This window comes from Uloborus diversus, chromosome 1 (genome assembly GCF_026930045.1).
Source record: "Uloborus diversus isolate 005 chromosome 1, Udiv.v.3.1, whole genome shotgun sequence".
Classification (NCBI taxonomy): domain Eukaryota; kingdom Metazoa; phylum Arthropoda; class Arachnida; order Araneae; family Uloboridae; genus Uloborus; species Uloborus diversus.
In genome coordinates, this window is record NC_072731.1 from 172,561,333 (window position 1) to 172,588,686 (window position 27,354).

At 33.7% G+C, this 27,354-nt stretch overlaps 1 protein-coding gene across 1 annotated transcript; it reads right to left on the minus strand.

The window, feature by feature from the left end:
- Positions 1–2,432: 2,432 nt before the first annotated feature.
- LOC129223029 (uncharacterized) lies at positions 2,433–23,431 on the minus strand. The gene is made up of 6 exons (XM_054857595.1): positions 23,187–23,431; positions 15,719–15,769; positions 15,505–15,625; positions 10,988–11,112; positions 9,511–9,635; positions 2,433–2,472 (listed from the first exon to the last, which is right to left on the minus strand). The coding sequence occupies exons 1-6, from the start codon at positions 23,230–23,232 to the stop codon at positions 2,458–2,460; spliced, it is 483 nt and encodes a 160-aa protein (XP_054713570.1). The 5' UTR covers positions 23,233–23,431; the 3' UTR covers positions 2,433–2,457.
- Between the last annotated feature and the right edge of the window lie 3,923 nt (positions 23,432–27,354).

Here is a 27,354-nt window from a genome sequence, read left to right on the forward strand (position 1 = left end):
GTGAATGTGTTTTAGTGTGAGGGTGCATATCAGCATCAGGACTTTATAGTTTGTATTTTTTTGATGAAATAATGAATCATGCTGTTCCTTTAAATATTTTAAAAACCATGAACTCTTAGCCAAAAATTTGGTTATTGGAAAAAACTTTTTTTTTTTTTTTTTTTTTTTTTTTAATCAAGATAACGATAAGAAGCACACGGTTTTCAACGTTTGCGTCTAGTGACTCGAAAATTGTCCTAAAGTTTAGAAAATACCCCCTCAATCTCCAGATTGTAACTTAGTAACGTATTTAGAGATATCTGGAGGCCAGATTACGAAAATTGGGCTTTAAAACGAAAATAGAGCTAGAAATAGTAATACTCGAAGTGTGGTAGAACACTTACTCAGAAATTACGCTAAAAAAAGAAAGAAAAAGAATGAAATCTATTCCCAGACGTTTAAAAGGTGTTATTAATACTGTATGATATTCTACTGATTAATAACTTAATCAAAAGTTGGATTATTCAATAATACAGTGGCTCCCAAAAGTGTTCGTACACTTTGAAATTTTTTAGTAAAACCAAAATAACTCGAAACTGAATTCGAATATGAAGTCCAATATTTTTTCACATTATTCCTATGTCATTCTAAATACAACACATTGGTTTTTTCAAAATATTGACGGATCTTCTTTTTGAAATGGGTCAGAAAACGAAGAAACAGAGAAATAACACGCCACAAAAGTCATCGTACACTCAAATATTTTCGAATAAATTCATGATTAAAATTATCATATGCCGTTTTATTCATATTTTTGCATTGTTTTGACCCTTAAGAGTCATTTGGCTTTAATGTTTTGTTTATTTATTCCTTAATATTGTGCTTATTACTGTAAAATGGCTGGTATTCGTAAAAAAAACCGCAAACACCACTCAAAATTTGAATTTTTTTTTTCCACGGTAGTGGTAAATTGGTTTGAAATGTATCTAAATTAGTTAATTTATTTGTTTGTATAGTAAAGTGCTTGATAAAATACTTTAAAGAAAGGAATCGGACCGAAAACAAGGTAAGAAAAGGTCAACCGGCAAAGTTGACAAAAACGTGATCGGAGATTTAAAGTTAAACAATTTATGAAAAATACAAATTTGAGTGCTGTAAAAGTTTCTGCAGAGTTAAAAGAAATATTTTACATTTAACTTTTCACCTAAAATTGCTCGCCAAGTTCTCTGATTAGCTGGATTAAATGGGACCTCTTCCCGCAGAAATTTTCTTGTTCGCGCGAAAAACAGTAAGTTTACGCTTTCAGTCGAAAAATCAATGATAAATAAACTCAAAACGTTTTTGTACAACGTCCTACTTATAGATGAAAATAAATTCAACATTTTGGGTTAAATTGCTGTATAATTGTAAATGGAAGAAAAAAAATGAGGAATTTAATCTTAAGAACTTAGTTGGATCAGTTAATCAGGACTTTGAAGGTGTTCTTGTGTGAGGGTGCATCTCAGCATCAGGACTTGGAAATTTGGAATTTTTTTGTGAAATAATGGATTATGCTGGTCCTTTAAATATTCTAAAAACCAATTTTGAACTCTTAGCCAAAAATTTGGTTATTGGAAACAACTTTGTTTTTTATCAAGATAACGATAAGAAGCACACGGTTTTCAACGTTTGCGTCTAGTGCCTCGAAAATTGTCCTAAAGTTTAGAAATACCCCCTCAATCTTCAGATTTTGAATTATTGTAACGTATTTAGAGATATCTGGAGGCTAGATTACGAAAATAGGGCTTTAAAACGGAAATAGAGCTAAAAACAGTAAGACTCGAAGTGTGGTTGAACACTTACTCAGAAATTACGCAAAAAAAAGAAAGAAAACGAATGAAATTTATTCCCAGATGTTTAAAAGTTGTTATGAATACTGTATGATATTCTACTAATTAATAACTTAATCAATAGTTAGATTATTCAATAATATACAGACATTTTATAAAGTGTACGAAGACTTTTGTGAGATAAAATTTCCGGCACTTTTTGGTTTTTGATTTTTAAAAAATTAAGTTTTAATATTATTTAAAAACTTTTCATGTAATTTTGTTAAAAACTGATCATAGATCTTATAATTAATTACCTATTCCGAAAAATTAATTCTAACCAATGGATTGGGGCCTATTTCGTTGAAAGTCGTAGGTGTACGAAGACTTTTGGGAGCCACTGTATATAGACATTTAATAAAGTGTACGAAGACTTTTGTGAGATAAAATTTCCGGCACTTTTCGGGTTTTGATTTTTTAAAAATTAAGTTTTAATATTTTTTAAAAACTTTTCATGCAATTTTGTTAAAAATTGATCATGAATCTTGTAATTAAATACCTATTAAGAAATATTAATTTTAACCAATGATTTAGGGCCTATTTCGTTGAAAGTCGTAGGTGTACGAAGACTTTTGGGAGCCACTGTATGTACTTAGTAACGCAATGGCTATCACAATAAAGTATTCTAAAAAAAAATTTATAATTAAATATGAAATGCGTTCTGCATAAATATGAAAATATACATGGGTATTATCTAAATCATGCGTCACTATTTACAATACAACGTAATCAAATGAATATCATGCAAAACAGAAAGCAACATTTAAAAAATGTCAGTCCTGAGTCAAATATTTTCTTCTTGTTTACTCTTCCCTGGTGATATAAGTTTCATCTTTCCCAATCAATTAAAACAAGTTTTTAGCTTTATTCTTACAATTTTTCGTGAACTTACTAGCTGCATTCTATAAAGTTATTGAAATGACGACAAAAAATTTAGTGATCAGAATTTCTTTCGTACAAAATGTTAAAAAATACCTAAAATGTTAAAGTTCTTTAAATATTTCTTTCATTGCTAAAATGCAGTTTGCGAGAAAGAACGAGTCATTGATGGCTGGAAAAATAAAACAAAATTTCTTACCTGTTTTTACGTTGAAAATTATATCTATTCTAGATTATTATTAAAGTTCAAAGATTTTCATTTCTTTTTTATTCTTTATTACAGTGTAATATTTCTACAATGCTTTTATATTTGCATAATTAATTTAACTGTAAAAAGGAGTTTTACTAAATCCAGAGTGAACTCTGCTATCAGTAGCATTAGTGAAAAAAAAAATGGCAAAGAATTCGAAACTTGAGAGTATCGCTCGCGTTTGCGAGTGCTGAGCAGCCAAATAAGGATTTTTGAGTCGGTCGGTTTCTGAGGCCTTCTTGTTGATAGTGATGCTCTAACGCAGTCCCATTAAAATGAAGAATAATATTTAAAAAAAATTCTGTTTGAGAGTGATTCCGTGGTTCCCAGTCAAATAACTAGAATAGAGGATGCAAGCTTTTCTAATTTAGCGAAAACATTAGGCAAACTCACTTAAAGTACCGAGATAAATATAGTAAAATGTTACTGGAGGCTACTAAATTGAAAACCACTTTTCTAACGTTATGAACTGCCGTTTTGCTGTGTCGAGGGACTCTTAACACCTACAGACCTTAAAATTGGGTACAAAATTATTTCGGAACCATGTATTTTTGAAGCCTCTTTTTTTTTTTTTTTCAATTCGTAATGAGTTTTAATGAAATTCTTTTTATCTTCGAGTGGCATAGCAGTATTTTCATACTGTTTCAGTTATAATGAGTGTTTTAAGCAAAGTCTGTTTTCTACGGAGCGGGATTTTCATTGTAACGAGTATTTCATTCAAATTCTTTTTGCCAGACGATTTAACTTTTCAAAAATCAAATTAAATTGGTACATTAGATCGGTTGATGCGCATCAGAGAGCATAGTTTTTGTAAACTATAAACTAGTTTTAGAATATTGTTATAAATCATTATTTCAAATAAAATAAAATAAAAAAATAAATATAAATAAATAAAAATAAAAAAAATAAACCTATTCTATACATATAATAAAATAAGATGTTTGTGTGTGTGTGTGGCGCGCATCCCGGGAAAACGGTAAGGCCTAGAAAGATGAAATTTGGTATACAGGTGTAGTTTTTGCTGAAGTTGTGCACCTCGGGCTTCGATTTTTGATATTTTAATTAGAAAAAAAGTTATTTAATGTTTAATGTGATTTTTAGCACTTTTAACCTTACAGACCCCGAACCAATCACGCCAGACAAATATTTTTGGTACTATAGTGTCGGAAATTTAATTTTAAATATGATGAACAAAAAAATTTTGAAGATAGAGCAATTTTTGTATTTTTTTATGAATTTTTGAAAAAACCTTTATTTTGCATTTTTTTCTGGGTTTAATTTTTTTCTAAGCGCATCCCGTGAAAAATATAATAACCTCTTTTCTACAATTTTAATATGTAGTAGCCACAACATTTCGTCCTCTACAGAAAAAAAAAAGTTTTCAAAAATATTCATAAGTTTTTGTTTTACAATTTTTTAAAGGCAGAACGAAGATATGAGCTATCGCTTCACCGAAGATCCGCTGCGCTGACCGCTTCGAATATGACGTAACGCACCCACGTGATCTAACTGAAGTATACTTGCTTTTTTCTTTTCTGCATTTTCGAAGGATTCATTCGCTTTTTTTTCTTTCCAGGTATTTCATTTATTTCTCCCCCCCCCCCTCGGATGTTTTGCTAAACATTCGATTTCGGTTAATCAGACGGACCACATCAGATCGTTTTGGTCCCAGTCACTTTTTTTTTTGAATTTCAATAAAAACAATGATTTTTATACTTTGGCAAACTTCGGGTACCACAGAGACACCAACTTTTTGTGCTGTTTTAATAAATAAGTAAGCACGCTTTTTTTGCATGATTTTCTTTTTGTTAGGGAATAAGATTGGAGGTTAGATCAAAATAAATAGAGATAGATGAGAAAATTTAGAGATAGGTCGAATAGGTAGATAGATATACATTGAGCGTACAAAAAATGTTTTTTCTTTTTTTGAATTAATATTTTTTTTTCTTTGAAAAAAAGATTGTTAATTACTATCAGAGGTAAATTTACATGGATCTAGAGGAAGATAAATCTACAGGTCGATGTACAATGAGAGATAGACAGACCCGTTATTTAAGGAACAACAAGGGGGGTTAGGGGGGGGGGGCGCCGCTACGATTTAAAAACATAATGCTTTAACATGAAAATGGACGCGATTTTTGTTATTTAAGGACTTCTTGGCGTAAAATGGTGAATGACAAGTAAGCCAAACACGGCCGCCGTAGGCGGCTGCTTGTATATAGATAAAAAAAGATTGTTAATTACTCTCAGAGGTAGATACGCATTGATCGTATAGATAGATAGACAAATGCAGAGGTCAATATAGTAGATGGACAGCAAGAAAGAGACATGCCCGTCATTTAAGGAACTTCAACGGGTTGTCAGTGCCCCTCCTCCCCACACACACCATGACTTTGAAAAAACAATGCTTTCAAATAAAAGTAGAAGTGTTTTTTGTTATTTTTCGACAAAGTTTGCATGAAGAGCAAGCCGCTTGTGTCTCCCCTACACCTCCTTTAAAAATATTCCAAACGACGGAACTGGAGATAGATCTAGAAAATATTTTATTTAAATTAATAATGATTTAGATATAGATTGATTGATACCGCCACGAAACGTATTTAAGCAGCCGCCGAAGACGGCAACATTGTCGTAAAAAGGCAGATAATATTGATATATAGAGAAAAACATTAATACCGTTACTAAATTGTCTAAGCTGCCGCCGAAGGCGGCTAGTAAATAAATAAATACAAAAGAAATAAAATAAATAAATATTTACACAAATAGAAAAGCAATATAATATTATTACATCTTCATTATTCTGTTTAAACTAAACGTTAATGTATTTTTAACAGCTCCTCCCCGTTCCAAACGATAAATCAGCAAAGTGTTGTCATCCGATATTTCTAACTGCAAAATAAATTGAAGCCAAATAGGGCGCAATACATCAATAATTAACAAGAAGCTCACGTTATTTTTGGTTATGTTCGAAAGATAGCTGATTAAGTTACCGTCAATATTTAAAAGGTATTAATTAAGTTAGGATTAACTTAAGAAAAACTCTGATTAGCTTTTAGCGTCGATTGGTTCAAAAGTTTATGCATCGTCGTACTTTTAAACATCAGTTCTGAAGTCGGCGTAAAAACGGTAAATAAAATCATAAGTAACCAACATAAATATAAATTAAAATTGATTATTCGGTCTCATAACAAACTAATATAAATTACATTTCTGAAAACATATCAGCACAAGAGTAATTGTATTTCATTCACATTACAAAAAAGGAAAACAAGAGAAAACTTTTAAAAGTTGGAGCTAAGTACCGTTAGTCGAATACGTTGTCAGCTATGCAATGAATCCGAACTCTAGTTAACGGAATAAAGAATAATAGGGAAGTTGCAACCTATTAAATGTTCATATTTTGGCTATTGCATATTGTTAATTGACCCTCAAAACTAAAAAATTCACCATCGCCGAATTTTAAAACACCGTGGTTGATTTTTAATGAATTTTTAAAAATCCACGCGCAAAAGTGCGCTCTTCTGAAACGTCACGAGCCTACGTCACAGGGCGCGAATGGTCAGCCTTCCGCCGAAGATCCCTTGTTTCCGCTGGGGACATTTTGAGCGCGCTGATATTTTTATTTTTTAGAAATTCAATAATCCTTTTGAACACACTATGGAGGCCGGATTCGTTAAAGCACAATCTAAATAATCTTCCTCAAATAATATCAATGGTGAAATTCGAATATTTCCGAGAGGATGAGAGGTTTAATGTTCCAGAAACGCGAGGAGATAAGCCTTTTACGTTTCATCTTCGAAGTCGAATGCACGTTCTTTGATTTCTCCCATGACATGGGAACCGGTTCGCTAGCGTTTCTCTCCTATCGGACGTCACTTCCTATGCCATCTGACGTCACAGGCGCTTGAACTTTAAAAATTAATTAAAAAAAAAACTACTTATCGTATCGCAAAATTTTTTTCACCTATGATGTTCATACATGTTACTCTATCATATAAAAATAAAATTGAAAAATCGAAAACTTCCCTATTGCTTTAGCCCTGGCTAATGGGCGGTAATTTACTGAATAATTCTCTATTTATTTAAATTTATATTTAAGGATGATTCATAGTCAATTGGTCATAAATGATTTGAACTGTTGTTTTTGTGCCGACTTCAAAAAATACTGTATCAACTTGTTTTAAAGATTGAACTCGTTTTTTACTTTTCAATGATATTCACAATTGTACGAATGGGAACTAGATTTCATTTTTGCTCATGATGTTGGGATGTCGCACATTTAATTTTAATTTTAATTATTTTCGTTTCACTGTATTAATATGTTTAGCGTTTATTAAGACAACAATTTTAAATTCCAACATAAAGATGTCAAAATATAATCAAACAAAATATTGAAACAAATTCTCATCTATCACTGTATATCTGTATAAATAAGTGACTTATGAAAAACAGCCGAGTAGAAACTTGAATGTCAATTTTGCCCTTGCACTACAGTTGTATTCAACTATTTGAATTGCACTGTATCAGCTAAACGCGACAACAGGTGCAGATTCTGGTAGCTTTAGATGCATTTTTCCTCGTGTATTTACGAGGAAAAATGTATAGTTAAAAACGTTTTATGGAATACATAAAATAAATATAAAAAAAGGGAAAATTTCATTTTGCTTTCTTTTATTTTTCATTTACGAGTGGTTTTAAAAGTTTCAGATTTGCTGAAAAACGGCAAAATGTTAGTAAGGGATTTTGTTTAAACAAACTTTTAGCTCAGTGGATTTCGTCTTTTTTTCTTATTTTTCATTAGTTTGATTAGTAAGATTTACTAAATTTTACAAAAAAGTTTTAAATGCTTCATCATGATTATCTTTGATATCCCCCTTCTCTTAGGATTAAAACTTGTTTTCTTTTGGTGAAAAGCATGAGTCATCACTGAAAGAATTTCTATGACTTCTTATATTTTTATTCGTCAATATCATACTCTTACACTACTATAAGCTTTTTCTTTCAAACAAGTCAAACGAAAATAAAGCGGAAGGACAGCAAATTTACAAAAGCGCTTTAATTGAAATAAAATTAGCATTGGAGTCATTACCGAATACAGGATTTTTTTTTTTGGAGAGGCAGAGGCCATTAAAAATTTTATGCCTCCTTGACATAGCCGAAGTTTATTAATGTAAAGGAAGGTGATTAAAAAAAACCTACATTATTCTTTTCTTTGAGTCACGCTTAAAATAGTCTGAAATTTGATATTCAGTTGTAAAATTTTAAGATTTAAATGCAAGTGAAAATAATTTCGAAATTTCATGCATTTTAGGCCCTATTGCTAATAAGTTTGTAGGCAAAAACTTATATTCTTGTCAAGGATGCAAAATGTTTGCAATATGTTAGTGTTGTAAACGAAATAAAAGAAAGAGAAGTTACAAAAAAAAAAAAAAAAAAAAAAAAAATCATACACAAGGTGGGTGCTCCAAATAAAGCCATATGCACCAATAAGGCACCCGGCACCCCACCCCATTTTTCTATGTAGGGTAACAAAAACTCATTTGATTGTGATTTATTATCATCAGACCGCCTAACTGATGATAAAACGTCATCAACAAGCAGTTTGTTATTAACAGACAAATGTGTATAATCTGATATTACAAAAGAGTCTTCTCAAAATTGCCTGATCTTATTTTACAATAAATTTTGTTTATTCACGGTTCACTGTAGTTTACTAGAATAGAAAAAGTTGTTAACTGTTCTAGAAAGATTATGATGCCGTTAATGAATTCAAATGGAACACTATCATTTGGTACCGCCGTTTTACCCAGTGCTTTGATAAATTCAAAATAGTAGACTATAGCCCATTAGGGCCATTATAGGACCTAGGTAAATGTATACAGGTGTCGCTCGTATAACACGGTTAATTCGTTCCGTGTAGTATCAAAACTCTGTTAAACGAGACTTTTTTTTAAAATAACTTTTTAACTTATTTTTTATACTAATCATGTACATAGTAAAAATCATGTCGATGTGTACCGTGTTATATCGAAACCGTGTTATATGAGACATAGAAATAATGTAAATCAAGGGATGTGCACCGTGTTATATCGAAACTAAGTTTTATAAAAACAAAGTAAAAACTTATTAGAGTTATCAAACATTAACAGAATGTATTAAACAAAAATGAAATTCCATCTTTTTAAAATATAACATTTGAGTTATATCAAAACCACGAAGTATGAAAATGAAGTATAAATACTAGCATGAAGTGAGTTTCGTACTGTGTAATATCGAAACCGAGTTATAATAATGATCGCAAATTTGGTACCGTGTAATATCGAAACCGTGTGATACAAGTACCGTGTTATACGAGGGACGCCTGTAAATTATGTTTCAGTATCGTTCCATACACTCGATGGTTGAAAATTTTTTTGTTAACTTTTTATTTCACTGAAAATATATGAACAGATATTTTCTTCATATCTATAACTGAGCATTTAGTCCAATAATAATGGCATCTGTGTTAGAAAGATGGTTACGTTTCTAACTTACCGTGTTAACATTATTCCCATTTTTTGCACTCGTTTCTATGAATGGTAATTTTTCTTCTTTAGCATAGCTTTCAACTGCTTGTAGTGTTACAGCCCTTCGGTTCAAATTATCTGTTTTGTTCCCAACTAACAAAGAAGGAGAAAAAAATAAAAAATAAATATTTAGAGAAACACAAGTTGCTTTTACTGCAGTAAAAATTAATATTTGAAAATATTTTGAAACGCTTTTAAGTTGCTGTTCCGATCGCCGGAAAATAGTTCTCGCTTTTTGTTTGCATAAAATAAAAATACATTAGTACATACGATTTCTTTTTTTCTATTTATATTATAAAAGCTTAGTGATGGTGTCGGATGAAATCGTTGAAACGTTATGAAATTTAAATATTTGGACTGAAATTCATATTAAGTGTTAAATTCCAAGCGTGAGTTGAAATCAATTTATTGCTATGGTTAGCAATAGATTAAAATAAGATTGCAACTGCACTGTTATGCAAATTTCTTACATCATATTTATTTTTTTTTTGTATTTTTTGACAAACGCATTTGAAATTAGAGTAGGCGTTGAATTGTGGGGAGTATTTTGTTATTTAAGATTCCGGCACAATTGCTAAATTTTGGGTAGTAGTCGATTTTGTGCGGGTTGTAAAGTTTGGGCAGGCTTAATTTTTATGAAAAGAAAAATGGCAAATTGAAACATATGAGCCATTGAGCCTCCACTAACAAAAGAAGTACCCCCTTTAAGGTGAAATTAATTTGGAGGAACCAATCTGTACTTCGGACATTCATAAATACTCATGTCACAGCCAAGCGACGGCACGCTGTGTCAGATTGGTAACAGTGGCTTCAGAAACTATTTGTGGAGAAGAAAGGCATGATGGTTTCATCTTGAGCAAACAAAAGCCTAGATCAAAAATGCCTAAGGTCGACACTAAATCAAAATTTCAGGCGATAATTCTCTCTACGAAGGAGTAAGCTCCGATTGTTCAAATTTTGATGGAAAGATTCAAACCTATGGTAAAAATGTTAAAACGTAAACAATTTACATGCAAACAAACAATTTTCGTCAAAAATTGCACCGTCATATAGAGGAGAGCCAATTGATGAGACTATTATCGAACGCATAAGTAATGTGTTTACCATTTCACTTCTTTTGCGAATTATAGAACAATTTCAATTTTTAAGGATTCCATCACTATGTCGCATGTGTGAGGGGTTAAATCACACTTTTTCTTTTGTGAAAGAATTTCTTCAAAGAGGAATTTTAATCTTTCTTTATTATCGAAAAGAATCTTTCATTTCGATAAGAAGGTGACTTGTTACCACTAAGAAGATAAAGCATTTTTCTATGGCCGTAAATTAAGTGGCAAAATTAACTTCTTGAAATGTAAAAGCTGACTTGGCGATCATGTGTATGAATTCAAATACCGTGATTGATGTATCAGCCTTTATTATATTGTACACTACACAAATAATTATACCTATTACAATTGCCGCATTTTCATTCATTCCTCTGAGTTCTTGAAGCCAGCTAGTAAGTTTGCTGAAAGAAACTATGTTTCCAACATCATAGACAAGAATAACACCGTCCGCCATCCTGTAGTAACTAAAAAAAAAAAAATAACAGGACTGGAGCTGGATATAACTCTAAGAAACAATTTAATAAATAAGGCTAATTTCAGCTAAGTGACATGGAAATTCATGCAGTTTATATGAGTGATTAGAAATTCAAACAATCCAGCGTTTCATGCAGCAAAATACGAAATTCGACATGGAATAAAATAGTAATTTCCTGAGCAAATATTTCGATTACTGATCTCAATCAAGAGAGAAATTCTCCAAAAAATAGAAATCTATGTTAGGATGACTATTCCCTATTAACGTTCTGCTTTCCTAAACTCTACAGTCTTTTTCCCATGACAACAGCAGAAAATTCCAGGTATAAAACTGAGAGAGTGTTTTTAGAAACTCAAAAAGATACCAAATACTTTTACTGGTTGACCGCGTTTGTCGTAGAATTGGCAAGAAATTAGTTAAGACGATTCTATCTGAATTAGTGGGGAATGGAAAAACTTGATATGCGTGTGTTCCGTTCATTTCAATGTGACTCTGCTTAGTTTAGATGCTGATACACGGCAATCAGTATTCCTGCAAGCTCATCGATGCGTCCGTTTCTGCCCGTAAACCCGGTATTCGGCTTTCCATCTTAACGGCAGTCAAACAGTATAACATTTACTGTTATTTTCAATTAACTATCATATTCTATTTAAATATTAATATTATTCAGTTTAACTTTTAAAATTATATTTTTTTCTAATTTATGGTATTTGAATACAGCAAAAAAGATTCTTAAAACAATTATGAAAATCGCAATGTCCTCTACAGCAAATGGGGAAATAAAAGGTGGACTGCAAAGTCGTGTGGAAAGGATTGAATAGTTAACCACAACTTTCGGCATGGTCTAACTTGACGGGCTGAAGAAAGGAGGAGGGAAAAAGTCTGTAAAACGTTTAGAAAACAGAAAGAGCAAGTTGAAAAACAGATAATCGAATCAATGGGGATCCAGCATCTGGTTTTGGAGGGGGTGACTTCTGGAAAGGGGGGGGGGTGGGATCCATAAGTGTCATTTATAGGCTAAATAGAGGGTTTGGGGCGAAGTTTCCAAAATTTAGGTCATGAAGCTATAGGATATCTTCGGTTATTTAAGAGGAATTCATGACTCCCCCCCCCCCTCGTACATATTGCGTACTAATTTTAACTGATTTTTTTTTCAATTATATTAATACGCGTAAAACATTTATGATATAGTTGGTTTTTGTTGTCTAAATTCCTAGTGTATAGTTAACGTTAGAAAATTTTTCTTCCAATTACGAAATATTAATGAAGTGTCATTATTAATACTGTTTATACCTGCCACCACCACTTACTAGTTATGAAAACTAATTTTGTGATTTTTTTGTGAAAAGAAAGAGCATTAAATTTAGATTTTGAATCAGTAAAATTATGTTTTCTCAAATTTTTGAGATGTGCCGCGATTGTCGCAATAGTATTAACATAATGAGGTTAAAAATATGTGTTTATGTCACTCTGAGGTAGGGGGAGGTTTCAAATCTTCTTTGGTTGCGCCTCTGAAAAGGATATAAAGCACTTATAAATCGGAAGCCTCACTGAAAAAAATCCATGACATGCCAAAGCGAATAAAAAACGAACTACGGAAGTAGCAAGTCTCTTGTAAATATAAATAAACTGTATGAACTTCCCAAGAGAAAAGATATTAAAATCAACGAAGAAAGCTTTCCTGACTCAACAAACTTCAAAATAAATCTAAAAACCTAAGAAGTTTTATGCTTCTATGTCATTGAAAAATACCTTACTCAATTTATAAACTGCGGTGAATTATGCTAATATTTACACTTTCTAAAAAATTTTACTAGCATTTGAATAATTATGGCTAAATTACCATTTTTTATTTTAAGTCATAAAAACTTTTCATTCATGTCCTTTCTCAAGTAAAATATATAAAAGAAAAAAGATATTACGACCTGAAATTCAAAAGAAATATTTTATCGTAATCACGAAATGTTCATCAAATTTTTGTTCATATTGTTAATACAAATCGTTTAAAGTTTAGGAATGTAGTTGGTATTATTTAGAGATACTTATGCATTTGGATGAGTTAAAGAAATTTTGCTCTCATTCAATGTGAATTAACCAAAAACATCATGCATTTACGTAGGAAGATCGACCAGTAAATTAACACTTGAAAGCAATTTCATTTTAAAAAATTCATAACATAAAAAAAAACGTAGCGGTAGCACATGACAATAAAACTATTTAAATTGAAATGTGGAATTCCTTTAAAAAATCCCTTGAAAAGCACAGAGCTTATAAAATTATCTACCATTACTTGCTGATCTTATTTAACTTCGATAGTATATTACTTCAAGAAAAAACCTTTTAACGATTAAAACAACAGAAGTGATCAAATAATCTTTGACACTGATTCAATTCAGCATATTCCAATGAAAAATGTAGAAGAAAGTTTCCTGGTGGTCACAACCAATCACAGTAGAACCTCATTAACGCGAGTTTATTTTACGCGGATTTGATTTTACGTGATTTAAGATTTGACACCTTTATTTTTTTTTTGTGTGTGGAGAAGCTTTGCTTTTACGCGGATGCGGCATTGTAAACAGATCAAGAGTTCTTGTCTTTCAAAATCGAAACTCCTGAGATGGCAGATAACACGTAAAACTGCATTTTGGTGGGTTAATAAGCGAGCTTGGGCCACTGGAGACATTTCTTGTGATTGGAACTCTTTCCAGAAGTAAAAATTTTAAACCTATACAATTCAGAGCACACTGGAAGAAGAGTATTTAGAAGTGACAAAGATGAACGAAACCAACGAAGATATCGACATCGATGACACTCAACCGAAAGCCTTCCATGCTGAACATTTTGAGCCATTCCTTGGAAATGGCAAATGATCTTACTGATTTGTTTCTGAAGGAAGATCCTGTCTTGGAAATGACGCGAGTGATCACGGATGATTTAATGCCCCACAAGGAACTACATAGAAAGCTAATCAATGGCTGCGAAAAGAATATCAGAACCAGCTCATTTTTAAAAACACTAAATGTATACGTTTTCTTTATGCATGTTGTGCGTATGTATCGGAATAAGTACAGATTAAACTAATTACATATATTTATCAATAACTAGAATGAATTTTTTTCCATCTATGGAACCTCTAACCCCTATTACCCCTATTTTAACACTAATATTAAGTCAACTCCCGCGATTTTAATGTACGCGACATTTCCGTGGAACGTACTTAAAACCCGGATAAAACGAGAGTCTACTGTATTTTAAACTAAACATGATGTTAGTGTTATCTTATACAACGAAATAATATTTTGTGCGGTTTTTGGTTCTTAAAATCACTCATTACTCGTGTTTTATGATTCAGTTTTGTAATTTGCTATCGCTCAGCGGGAAAAATGCCACCTACTAAAAATATTACGTTTTTTAAAAAGCATATCGTACATTAGAGCATGGAGATCCTTTACTGTCAGACCGTTGGCATGTCTAAAAGCTGGTGTCGTCAATAAGGGTGAATGGAAACAAGGATTAATGAACTCAATTAGCACGCTGAAGTTGATTTTTAAAACAAGATACTAGTGAGTGGCAACACGAAGAAGATATTACGAGAGTTCTGCGAGTTTTCAAGCAATTGTATGGCGTCATCATTGTTTGAAGATGTCACTGAGAAAAAAGTTTTTTTTTTAAAGCTTAGCGAACTTAAGTTCCTTTTCCAGCAGATTTACAGGTCCGAAGTAATTGGCTTCAACTCCTTTTCTTTGTCATTTCGAAGGTTGTTAAAATATTTAGTTAATCTCACCTTCCCTGTTATTTTGGTGTGATATTTAGGTGTTTCAAATCATAGCTATACTCGGGAGTAAATGCAATAAGATATGCCGCTTTCCTGTTTTTTAGAAGATTAAATTTTGATATAAAATTGACTTTTGTGTGAATTTTTCATCAATTTGGAACACAAATTAATTTTTTATGTGATTTTAAATGATTTCTGAGTGCATTTGGAGAGTTCAGCGGGTTGCATGCAGTCTATGGACAGCAGATTGAGTATTGTTGGTGTAAAACTTTTTTTTAATTTTTAAACTGATTATGTATACATTACGATAATCCATCACCTACATCAATCTCATGAGGAAGGAAACCATTGCTTTTATTGACCCCCCTTGTCTTTGGGGCAAAAGGAATTACGCTGGGGTAAATGTAAGTATGATTTCATTTTTTAAGAAAGTCAATAGGTACAATTTTTCATGCTGAGTTATTTCCAGAAAGTGTAACCAATTGTACTTCCTAATTCATCCAAAAGAAAGGTAGGATCTAAAGTTGAAGCATGAAAATTGTGTTTGCCTTTACCCCTACTGATCCTACTTTACTACTCCCCCCCCCAGAAGTCACAACTGCTCACCTTTTAGTAAGTGTCCTATACCGATCTTGCCCTGCAGTATCCCACAGATCAAGTTTTACTTCTTTTCCTTCAATATTCATTTGTTTATGAAGACAATCGATTATAGTGCTAGTCTGAAACTCTGGAGAGAAAAAAGAAAAGACAAAGAGCAATTTTGAATTATAAGATATACAATTTTGCAGATCATTTAAAAATTGTGCTTTGAAGTTCTTACCTTTGAAAGTTTGTGTTGTAAAGCGCAAAAGCAAAGAAGTTTTCCCCACACCTGTACAGATAAAAACGCTTAGTTAAAACCAAGATTTTTTGTGAAAAATATGACCTCTCAATTTCAGTATTTTCAAAAACATTAAAATGTTCACTAATGCTGGAGTAAAAAGTCCATAATTTTGACTTTAGGGGTCAACTGTGATGAAATTTGATGTTCAAGCCTCAAAATATCAGTTTAATGTTTTTGGAGAGGGCAGAAAGTTGAAATTTGGAATACATGCAGTAAAATACGCAGATTTTTTAGATTTTTGATTCAAAGAATCTTCATTCACTTTTTGTTTGGATTATACTATGTGTAAGCGGATCACATTTATTTCATTGCAGCTTGACCACCCTATCCAACAATATCTTTGCTGAAGCTATGCACTGCAGCATCGCATCCCACAGATGGCAAAAAGAGACGAGAGATGAGACAACCTACACGCTCGAGTCCTTTGTTTTGCACTTCTTTCGGTGCGAAATGCAATTACAGTAAAGCACCGTTTATACGTTTTTGAAGGGACTGTATGAAAAAAAGCGTACAAATGAAAAAACGTATAATTGGTATAGGTTAATGTATATTAGACTCTCCAGGGACCAATTTAAAAAACGTATAATTGATAAAAACGTATAAAAGAGAAACGTATAAACGGTACTTGCAAAAAGTGACCAATACCTATGGACATTACAGATGTAATATTTTTTTTCTCAAATCAAATAATATCTTCTGTGACTATGACCTCAAAATTTCAAAGTTTTTAGCAAGAACGCAAAATCTCAGGTTTTAATTACACGAAAAAAACTCTTATATTTTTGCGTTAAGAGACGTGAACTGTCTAGCCCAGTCAATGAAAGTAAAAAAAAAAGCTTTGTCGCAACTAATTTATTGAAAGCGGAATTTTTGCAGGATGTTAGCAAATAACGTATACACTAAAAAAATAACAAGTCCCGACCCCCATCCCCTCCGAAACATTGCAAGAGCAGTACTATGATTATACGCTTTTCATGTCGCAACTAATTGGGGAAAGCTGAATTTTGGAGGATGTATACATAAAATATACACTAAAAACCACAAAGTCCCGACCACAACCCTTCTTGGTTTCCTCCTACCCCCTCCGAAAAATTACAATAGCAGTACTATGATTATTCGCTTTTTGTGTCACAACTAATTAGGGGAAAGCTGAATTTTGGCAGGATGTTAGTACATAAAATATACAATAAAAAAAACCACAAAGTCCCAACCCCCCAATTCTTGCCCCCCCCCCTGCTCCGAAACACTGCAAGAGCAGTACTATGATTATATTTTTTTCGTGTCACAACAAATTAAGAGTAAGCTGAATTTTGGCAGGAAGTTAGTAAATAAAGAAAACACTAAAAAAAAAAAAAAAAAACACAGTCTCCTCCCCTACCCCTCTTGCTTTCCTCCCCACCCTCTCCAAAACACTTAGACCATCAAGAGCAGTACTATGATTATACGCTTTTCTTTTCGCAACTGATTAAGATAAAGCTGAATTTTTGCACGATGTTAACACATAAAGTGTACACTAAAACCTTGACATTCCCGACCAGAACCCCTCTCGCTGCTCCCCTCCCCCTTCCTTCCAAAAAATTGCACACTGATCAGTTCAGTACTATTATTATACGCGTATAGCTTGAAAATTTTATGATGTTACCGGAATATTCCTTTTTTTTTCTTTTATTTCACTCCTAACAATATTTAAACCAGTGGTGCCCAGTCTAAGACTCAGGTGCCGTATCCGGCCCACGAAGCTGATCCGTGTTGCCTGTTTTGTGAAATGTTACAACTCGAAGAGCACGATTAATGACAATGTTACAAATTGTTAGACAAATATTTAGAAATTGGTTTTTGAAAACATTGTTGGGGAACACTGATATACACAAATTCTGCAAATTCTGAAACATACACTTTTTATGTAGATAGCTCATTTTACCAACTTAATCATATGCAGAAAACTCACAATAAAAACCAAAAAGTAACTTCAACAAATTAATAGCTTTTTATCATTATGTCTTGGAAAGAAATGTTTGAATAAAATTTATAGGTAATAATATGATAATAATCATTTTCTTGAAATGGATCAACGATATAATGACGTTCACTTAAATTTTTTACTACCATAATGCAATTATTTGTTACAAAAGTTTATAATTCGTTTGTGTCGGCGATAGTCTACAAAATAACGTTAATGCTTGGTTAACTATTTAAGCTTTAAATAAATCAGGAAGAATATATTTTAACAGATATTATTTTCTCGCAGCGGATATTACTAACGTTTAATATTACTTTTGGTTATATTTTTAAGTCTTATATAAGGGGCTATCTTCTAATATTTCGTTGGTTTGGTCCGAGCTATTGTTACAGTGCATTCCACTACAGTGTCCACTCTTAGACGTGCAATCGAATCTAGCTTTACGTCAGGTACAGTTTGAAACACATGTTTTCAAATGCAAGATATTAATTGGAGAAGTTCACTTGAAGCAGCTTCATGAACTTAGGAATCAGTCGTCAGTTGCATGAAGTATAATGCCAACCCCACTCTTCTGGGGGACGTTTAAAACCTAACCAAGTTTATATCTAGTGTTGACCCTAAAGACTCTGGTGGAAACCTTAAAAAGATGTTGACGAGTGACGTCTGAAGTTGGTGGAAGTTTTGATAAATCAAAAGTGGACTTAAGGGACATTTTTGCGATTACTTGCTTTTCACAAACTTTTATTCAAACTTGGTTAGGTTTTAAATTTCCAGCAGAAAAATGGGTTTGGAAATATATTTCAAGCAATAGACTGATCCCTAAGATCATGACAATTACCTCTGCTCAAAGTGAAATTTTCCTACTCATATCTTACAACTATAAAACATTATGTTACAAAATGTAGCTATCTTAAAACTGGTTCGATTGTTACAGTATTTCGGACAAAGCCAACAAACTGTTAGATGACCCCTGATAAAAAAAATTGTAGTTATAATAACTTAATGCTTTTTTTTTTTTTTTTGTTGTTGTTGTTGAATGCAACCTGTTTTTCAGAAACCAGTTGCAACATAGTCCTCGAGTTGTTACATTTCGCAAAACAACGGTTCACACTGATCAGTTTAATTTCCCGGATGTGACCTGTGGGCCGTAGGTTCGGCACCACTGTTTTATAATATTGTAAGAAGTGAAATAAAAAAAGGAATACTCCGGTATCATCATTAGTTTTCGAGTTGTAAGCGTATAATCATAATACTGCTCTTGCAATGTTTCGGACGGGGCGGGGGGGGGGGGGGAAGCAATAGGATTAGGGACTTTGTGTTTTTTTAGTGTATACTTTATATATTAACATCGTGAAAAAAAAAATCAGCTTTCCCCTATTTAGTTGGGACACGAAAAGCATATAATCATAGTACTGCTTTTGCAATGTTTCGGAAGGGGTGGGGAAGGGGAGGGGGTTAAAGAGGGGGGGGGGGTCGAGACTGTTTTATTTTAGTGTATACTTTTTGTATTAACATCTTGAAAAACATCCGCTTTCCAAAAAATTAGTTGCGACACGAAAAGCGCATAATCATAGCACTGCTCTAGCAATGTTTCGGAGGGGGTGGGAAAGAAAGCAAGAGGGGTGGAGATCGGGATTTTGTACTTTTTTAAAAGAATACATTACGTACTAACATCCTGCCAAAATTCAGCTTTCCCTTAATTAGCTGCGACACGAAAAGCGTCCAATCATAGTACTGTTCTTGCAGTGTTACGTAGGGGATGATGCGGGGGGGGGAGGAGAAAGAGTGTTGAGGGTCGGGACTTTGTACTGTTTTAAAGAATAAATTATATATTAACATCCTGCCAAAACTCAGCTTTTTCTTAAGTAGTTGCGACACGAAAAGCGTACAATCATAGTAGGGGAGAGGAGGGAGGATTGGGACACTTTTCACATAAATGATTCTTATTCATAATCCTCTAATTATTCATATATGCAAAAGCTCACATAATAAACTTGCATATTATACCTACATTTTAAAAATATACACAATGTTTAAACATTTTATTATTTTTACTTTTGACTAATTACAAATTTCAAGAATTTTGTCCCATTCCTCCCTCCTGGGTGGGAGGAGTGGGATATGAGTATGGGAGGAGTGGGACACAGACTGTGCTCTACTGGTCCCACCAACCATTTGTGGTGGAGGTAATTTCATGATAATATCTGTTTTATCTATAATGCTACAGTCATCCTGTTGAGGAAAATTAAAATTTCCCTTCATGTCCTTTCTCATAAATTTTGCATTGTAGCTTTCAGTATCATAAATGCTCTCCACCCTTGCAACATAGTAAACAATTGACCGTTTGGTAAGGAATTTGACAAGCACAAATTCATTTTCTCCTATGTTTGGTTTGTCCTCCATCCAATCAATCTCTTTTGCTATTTCCACACCATCATGCATATGAGGATAAAATATTTCTTCATCTGAAGTGTCGTGTAAAGAAATTGACCCTTTACTATCACTGGATTCATTTTTAAACTCAAATGTTTTTTAACTTTTAATTTTTTTGCATACAGGTTTTAGTTGATGCTTTTTTTTTCTAGTCTGGCAGCTTCTGCTTCTTCAATTTCTATCTTCTCTGGGGTATCTGTCAATATTTCTTTGTTCGCGCGTTCTTTTTTCTTTCCTTTACTTTTCTTCAGGGGATTCCTGGATTCTGCTTTGGGAAATGGCCGTATGTCTGCACTACTAAGCGACAAAATATGAGATGAGGATGGCATGCAAACAACGATATTAACAGGATTATCAGGTGGGTTAGATGGTGAAGGAAGACAACTACTGTTATTATCATTATTTACCGGCAAGGGATGGTCTGTAACATACGATGTCAAAAACTCTTCATCTCCAAACGGCTCGCTGTTAAATGGATATATTCCAGGTTTTTTAAACCCGGAAGTAATATTTTTTGGTGTAAATGATGCCTGGTAGGAAATCCGAACAAGCTTTGCTGTGTGGTAGATGTTAATAGTTTTTCCCAGATTATTTATCAACCAATCATTGCAAGCTGCATTATACCGGCTTTTAAATGAAGAATATAGCGATGTATCTAGTGGTTGAAGCCTATGACTGCACTGAGGCGGAAACGTTAACATAAAAACACCATTGTCTCTTGCCTTGTTGGTTATTTCAACTGTAACATGGTTGTTCAGTGTTAACAAAATTGGATTATCTTTTGAACTATTGGTTCGGTGAATTATATGGCCCAGTAACCTTTGGAAAGATTTCTGCATTCATCCAGCCCCTGGGATTGGCAAAGCCAATGCTACCAACAGGTGCTCCTTCCATAAAAATATCTTTGAAATTTTTTCGTGGAAAAATAAATACAGGTGGTACTGCATTTCATATTGCATTAATGATGCATAATACAGTTACAAGCTCTCCACGCTCTGCTGAAGTTGCTTGTCCTACTTGCTTATTACCTCTTGCAGCCACAAGTTTTGGTTGCTATTAGCTAATGTTATTATTAAGGGGGGTTTGCGATTTGCTTATTTCTGATGACATGGGGGAGGAGAGGCCAAAAATTGATAAAAACATGCTTACGTAATATTTGAACAGCTCCTTTACAGAAGGGACATATTTATGGGCATGTCCCATTCCTCCCTCTACACATTGCTTCTAAAAAATAACTTGTCACATAAACCATGCTGGTTTTTAGGCTTAATTAAATTGCAGATAAGCATACATTATATATATAAGATTACAATGATAATATATTATGTTAGTTTTACAAATTACATAAATAAAGAAATAAAACTAAAAATAGATTTAAAAACTTTCTTTGGAGGTGAGAAATTTAACTTTTTCCAATTATTAATTGAAACTTCCTGCTGGATAAATTGCAAGTAAGAAACAAAAAGAAGCTATAAACAGGCCCTCTAGGGGTCAAACTGACAACAAAATAAAGTGATTTATTTTGCCATAATTTTAGCTTCCCACTGCTCCCACTGTCCCATTCCTCCCTCCTCCCCCCTACTGTTCTTGCAGTGCTTCGGAAGGGGTGAGGGAGGGAGGAGAAAGAGTGGTGGGGGTCGGGACTTTGTACTTTTTTAAAGAATACATTATGTACTAACATCCTGCCAAAACTCAGCTTTCTCTTAAGTAGTTGCAACACGAAAAGCGTATAATCATAGTGCTGCTCTGGCAATGTTTCGGACGGGGCGGGGGGGGGGGGGGGAGCAATAGGGTTAGGGACTTTGTGTTTTTTTAGTGTATACTTTATGTACTAACAGACTGCAGCCTTCCCTAAATTAGTTGTGACACGAAACCTTTATTGAATGGGCTTAGTCAGAGAATTAGATGTTCATACCTCACAAGGTCAGTTAAGTATTTTTAAAAAGGGCGAAAATACCTTTTAATTTGGTGCTTAAAATGGGGCATAAATTGAGTATAATAAGCAGATTTTTTATATTTTCGATATGAGTTTTTCATTCGTTTCATTTTTGTGTGATAAGTATTCAAGATCAAGGGTCAGTGTTTTCATTTTTTTAAACATAAAATGACGTCACAGTCGACATCTCTCTACTCAATATGAACCTTTTACTCAAACTGAAATTGGTGAGCCATTTAGTGTTTTTGCTCAAAATTTTGAGGCCATCCTTTGCACAGTAGATTTTTTTCAATTTGAAAAAAAAAAAAAAAAAATGTATTGTCCTTGGGGATTGGCCACTTTTGGCAAATATTGCGTTCCGCTCCAAAAAAAAGGGGGGGGGGCAAAACGAGTCATACTATAGTACAGTAACACGAAAACACAGAAGCTATTGCTCTTATGTTTTGTAATTAAGTTTAAAACTTTTTGTATTCTGTGCCTCATGGCTGTTCAATGATTTAAGATATTCATTTCAGATTTTTTAACTATCATTTCTTGTGCTTTTTTCACCCAAGTGTGGTTAGATATATTTATTTTTGATTTGTAAAATATGATTTCTTACATTTCTCTACCTGGCGTGTATGAATGTTATGCACATACAAAAATTTAGAGCCTCAGGCAGAGGTAAGAGAGAATCAATAGGTACCCCCCCCCCCCCCGATAAAAAAATATAAAACACAGTCTTTTAAAATTGAACACAAATACACTGCAACCTTATTAAATTTATTGACTAGTTTTCCGTAAATGTTGCACAAAAAATAAATGTAATAATACTGAAAATGAAAACTTCCCTCGCAAAATGCAAAATGGAAATACAGTTTTTTAAAAACATTTCAGTAATAACATATTGTCTATACATAGGATTTTTATTTATCTGCAATACGGTCTGGGAAATATTGCTCAAATTTTCGCCTGTGGACGTTAAACGACTGAAGAATACTGATAAAATACCGATTACTTATTCAACTAACTTAATGCAAGTAATTTATTGCTGCATTATAAGTGTTTGGAAAAGATTAAAATACATAAAAACTTACCGGAATCTCCAAGTACTATGATATTTAACTTGCAATCCACCGCCATTTGCTTATTAATATTAATAACTAATAAACGAATTTCCGATTACATTTGGAATACTTCTTTACATGAGAATACATCAATGGAGAAACGTTTGACAGTTCGTCTCGCCGTTTGGATGACACACACCTCATGGTATCTGATAAACTGCGAGTTAATTCTTTACTTTACGAATCACGTGGCTGTTGCGGAGATAGGCTTTAGAGATCGCGATTGTCACGCACCAATGAGGAAAATTATCCTTGTATCAAATGAGTTCAGGAAGTTTTAGGGTTACTGTTATTGCTTTCTCGCCAAAGATGACTTAAAAGCATTATCTTATCTGAATCTGATCAAAGCTTTGAAAAGGTACTGGTCCCCAGCGGTACTCAATATTTTCATAGCCGGGGGGGGGGGGGCATTTGCCCCTCCCAAAAAGAGTACCTTAGATTCTTACGCTCCTTCCTAATGTCGGGGGGGGGGGGAGAGGGGGCAACTAAAAAACGCTTTCTTGTTGTACCCACGGGTGTAGAAGTTTTCGTGCATTTTAACTGTTTATAAGTAAACATTGGTACCACAATGAGAAGCATTAGAACTGCGATAAAGGAGCTTGAGAGACACTGCCGGCTGTAACATTTTCAGAATATGGTTATTGGTGGGTATTGCTACTAGGCACTAACCTCTTTTCAAAGACCCTCAAATGCTATTTGTAACTCTTCATTACCTAGCGTACATTTGCAGACGAGTTGTAAAAATACATGAATATTTAAGATTTTTAATATAAAAGAAGACAGCTTAAAAGTCTATGAGAAATGATTTACGGTTATTAAATTTTTTTTCTCTATTTCTTTAAACAAAAATAACTGAAATTTTATTCAGAATCACTGCAGTTTTACTGATTTCTCAGTAGTTTCTTTTTTTTTCTTTACTATCGTTGGTTTCACATAAATACATGGCATAAAATGGTCACAGATAAAATGGTTTTAATTTATCAGGTATATGCTAATGCTAAAATTTTTTGCATTGATAAAAATATCATTAAAGTAATTAGGTAAAAGGAATCCTGTCCATATGGCCATGTTGTACGTTACAAGCTCCTTCCTATCAAGTTTTTTTTTTTTTTTTTTGAAGAAAATCTGTCTGTTAGATCTGGGTTTATTTATATAGCACTCAAACTTCTTGATTAGTTTAATACTAAGTGTTTTTCTGAACTGTTCAAAATTGAACATCTTAATTTTCAATTCGAAACATGAAGTAAAAGGTGTCAAAGCCGAGATCTTTCAAATCATTTTTTTCTCAAATGGAATACTCAAGAGTTCGCTATACCATACTCACACATTTCGCTACATAAAACTCCCCTTTATTTTTTTTTATTTTCCAAAGGTCATTTTTTTTAAATGTTTATTTTAGATATTTTTCTGCTGTGCTAAGCGCAAAAGACGTATCTACAGTTGAGTTCAAAATAAGTAATTGTCGTTTAAAGTTATGTGCCTCCATGTATGAATTTGATTCAAATGCAACTTTTTCAAAATTAAAAAAAAAAAAAAATCACTAAAAAATGATCATAAAACATTGCAATTAGGTTAAGTATATGACAAAGAACCATCTGGCTACCGAACTCAATTTCCATAAAAAGTGCAGATACGAATTCGGGCTTAGTACGACAGTGTAAGCCTTTTTTAAATGCGGTGTTTTACCTTTTCGGAAAATGGTGCAAAAAAGAAGAAAACTCGCCTTAATATATTTTCAAAAAACATTCGTTTCAGAATTTTAGCATGCAATTACTTTCTTCGAGCTACAAATAGTACAATTATTCAGAACCCTCTTACTATATACTCCTGTTTGTGAAAATTGTAACACCACGAAGGACTTACGCGAGTGAGCTGAAAATTGCAGGAAATGTAAAATAGAGCATAATATGCAAATGATTAGAATTGCAGGCCGGTAGCGCATGCGTATGCTGAGCAGCGCCCTCTGAACGGCGGATCGAACCGAATATAAATAGACGGCTGTACCGAGGCGTGTATGATTATCGGTGGTTATATGCTGAAGTAAACGTTAACTGAATTTTTACTATACCTCTTCGACGAAAGGAAGCGAAATTTGAGGAAATTTCGGAGTTTGAACGGGGCAGAATCGTCGGCCCTCGTGAAGCTGGATTGCTTTATCGTGCAGTAGACACTCGAGTGTAGCGTAACAGCAGCACAATCATGCGTGTTTGGAAGCAGTGGATGAAAGAGGATCGGACAGCTCGAAAATCCGGGAGTGGACCCCGAAATGTGACGTCAGCTCGCGATGACAGACACCTGGTGCGTATGGCGCTGACGGACCGCACAGCTTCTTCTAGACAAATGGCAACAGAGTGGTCAACAGCTACAGGTGTTTCATTGCGTGCTTCATCAATTCGGAGACGTTTGCTGCAGCGTGGGCTGCGCGCAAGGATTCCTTTATACAGGATTCCTCTCACGCAAAACCATCGCCGCCTGCGGCTACAATGGGCCAATGTGCATAGGAGCTGGCGTGCTGATTGGCAGCAGGTCGTCTTTTCTGACGATTTCCGCTTCAAGTTGAGGCACCGTTATGGCCAAATTCGTGTCAGGCGCTATGGCGGTGAACGGCACATTCCGGAGTGCATTATCGAACGCCACAGTGGACGAACACCCGGAGTTATGGTTTGGGGTGCCATAGCATATCATGGACGATCACAATTGCTACGAGTTGTGGGCAATTTGAACAGTACCCGATACATAAACGAAGCTTTACAGCCCCAAGCTATTCCTTTCCTGCAAAGATTGCCAGGGGCTGTATTCCAGCAGGATAATGCCCGTCCACATGTCGCCAGGACTGTCAAATCCTACCTTGATTCGCAGCAGGTACAGCTTCTTCCTTGGCCTACATATTCCCCGGATTTGTCACCGATTGAACATGTGTGGGATTTCGTTGGGCCGCGTCTCGCTCGTGATCCTAGTTCTGTTGCTTCGACAGACAAACTTTGGTTGCGCATAGAAACGATATGAAATACTCTTCCGCAGGCAGATATTCAAGCTGTGTTTCACTCCATACCGAGTCGTGTAGCAGTTCTTATTGCAGCGCGTTGTGACTACACAAAAAACTAATTTCTATCTCTTTTTATTGTTTGTTTGGTTTGAAAATGTAATCATTTATTTGTACCATTACCACTCAACTGTGTATTAAATTTCATTCAACTATGATGCTGCCTTCATGGTGTTGCGATTTTCAAACAGGAGTTAACTTTTCAATCAGTTTCGTCAATGAAAATGAAACTAAAAGTAGGAAACAGTTTCCAAGAGAAAAATAATTTATTTTAAACAGACTGCTTAACCACAAACATAACAATACATTTTATAAAAATATATTTTTCACAAACACAACATAAATTAGGAAACATGAAAGTGAATAAAGTTGAAATTATTTACAGAATGAAAATTATGTTTTACCTGAACAAGTGTATAAAGATGAAAGTAAATGTTTTGTATTTTCAGAAGGAAACAATTTATTTATTTTTTGTCACAATATCAGCCAACACACACATCACTTCTCGTGCATTTTCCTGCGTTTTAGAGATTTTCCATGTATAATTAGGTTGAATATTATTTCTCACTTTTCATCTTGTAGTTAACTTTGTTGATAAGTTAAGATGACTAAAGGATCAATTTAGTTATGTTGACCGTTTAACAATGAAAACATGCGAGTATCATAGCGACTGTTATATCTATATAGCATTGAATATAGTTTATAGCAAAAATATAAACTATGGTTTTGAAGTCCTCTCTCTGGGTTTGATATCTTGAGAGCAATATCTGATCTAAGTAAATTATTATGGTTTCAGAAAATTTCTCGTAATTTCAAAATTGGCGCTCTAGTATTACGCCGGTCCCCAAAATTCAGTCACAATAACATAAAACTGCTATGAAATATTACATCATAATCCAACAATGAAGGTGACACAACTTAAAAGTTTGGGAAAACGTACTGATCACTGATTTAAAATCTAAATTTGATGCTTTTTCTTGCCAAACATTTCCTTAAAGTTAGCTATCACTGATGCGTGCTGGAGTAAAAATGATATAATCAAGTTACACAAAATTAACATTTTCTTGGAGATGTTAGGCCTTTGCTTCAGTTTTG

What these genes read in the sequence shown, in the direction of transcription:
- LOC129223029 (XM_054857595.1), bottom strand. Translation starts at nt 23,232, where the DNA reads ATGGCGGTGGATTGCAAGTTAAATATCATAGTACTTGGAGATTCCG. An exon ending in TACAACACAAACTTTCAAAG is followed by an intron (nt 15,626 to 15,718) that starts GTAAGAACTTCA and finishes TTTTCTCTCCAG; the next exon opens with AGTTTCAGACTAGCACTATA. An exon ending in AAATGCGGCAATTGTAATAG is followed by an intron (nt 9,636 to 10,987) that starts GTATAATTATTT and finishes CTTCTTTGTTAG; the next exon opens with TTGGGAACAAAACAGATAAT.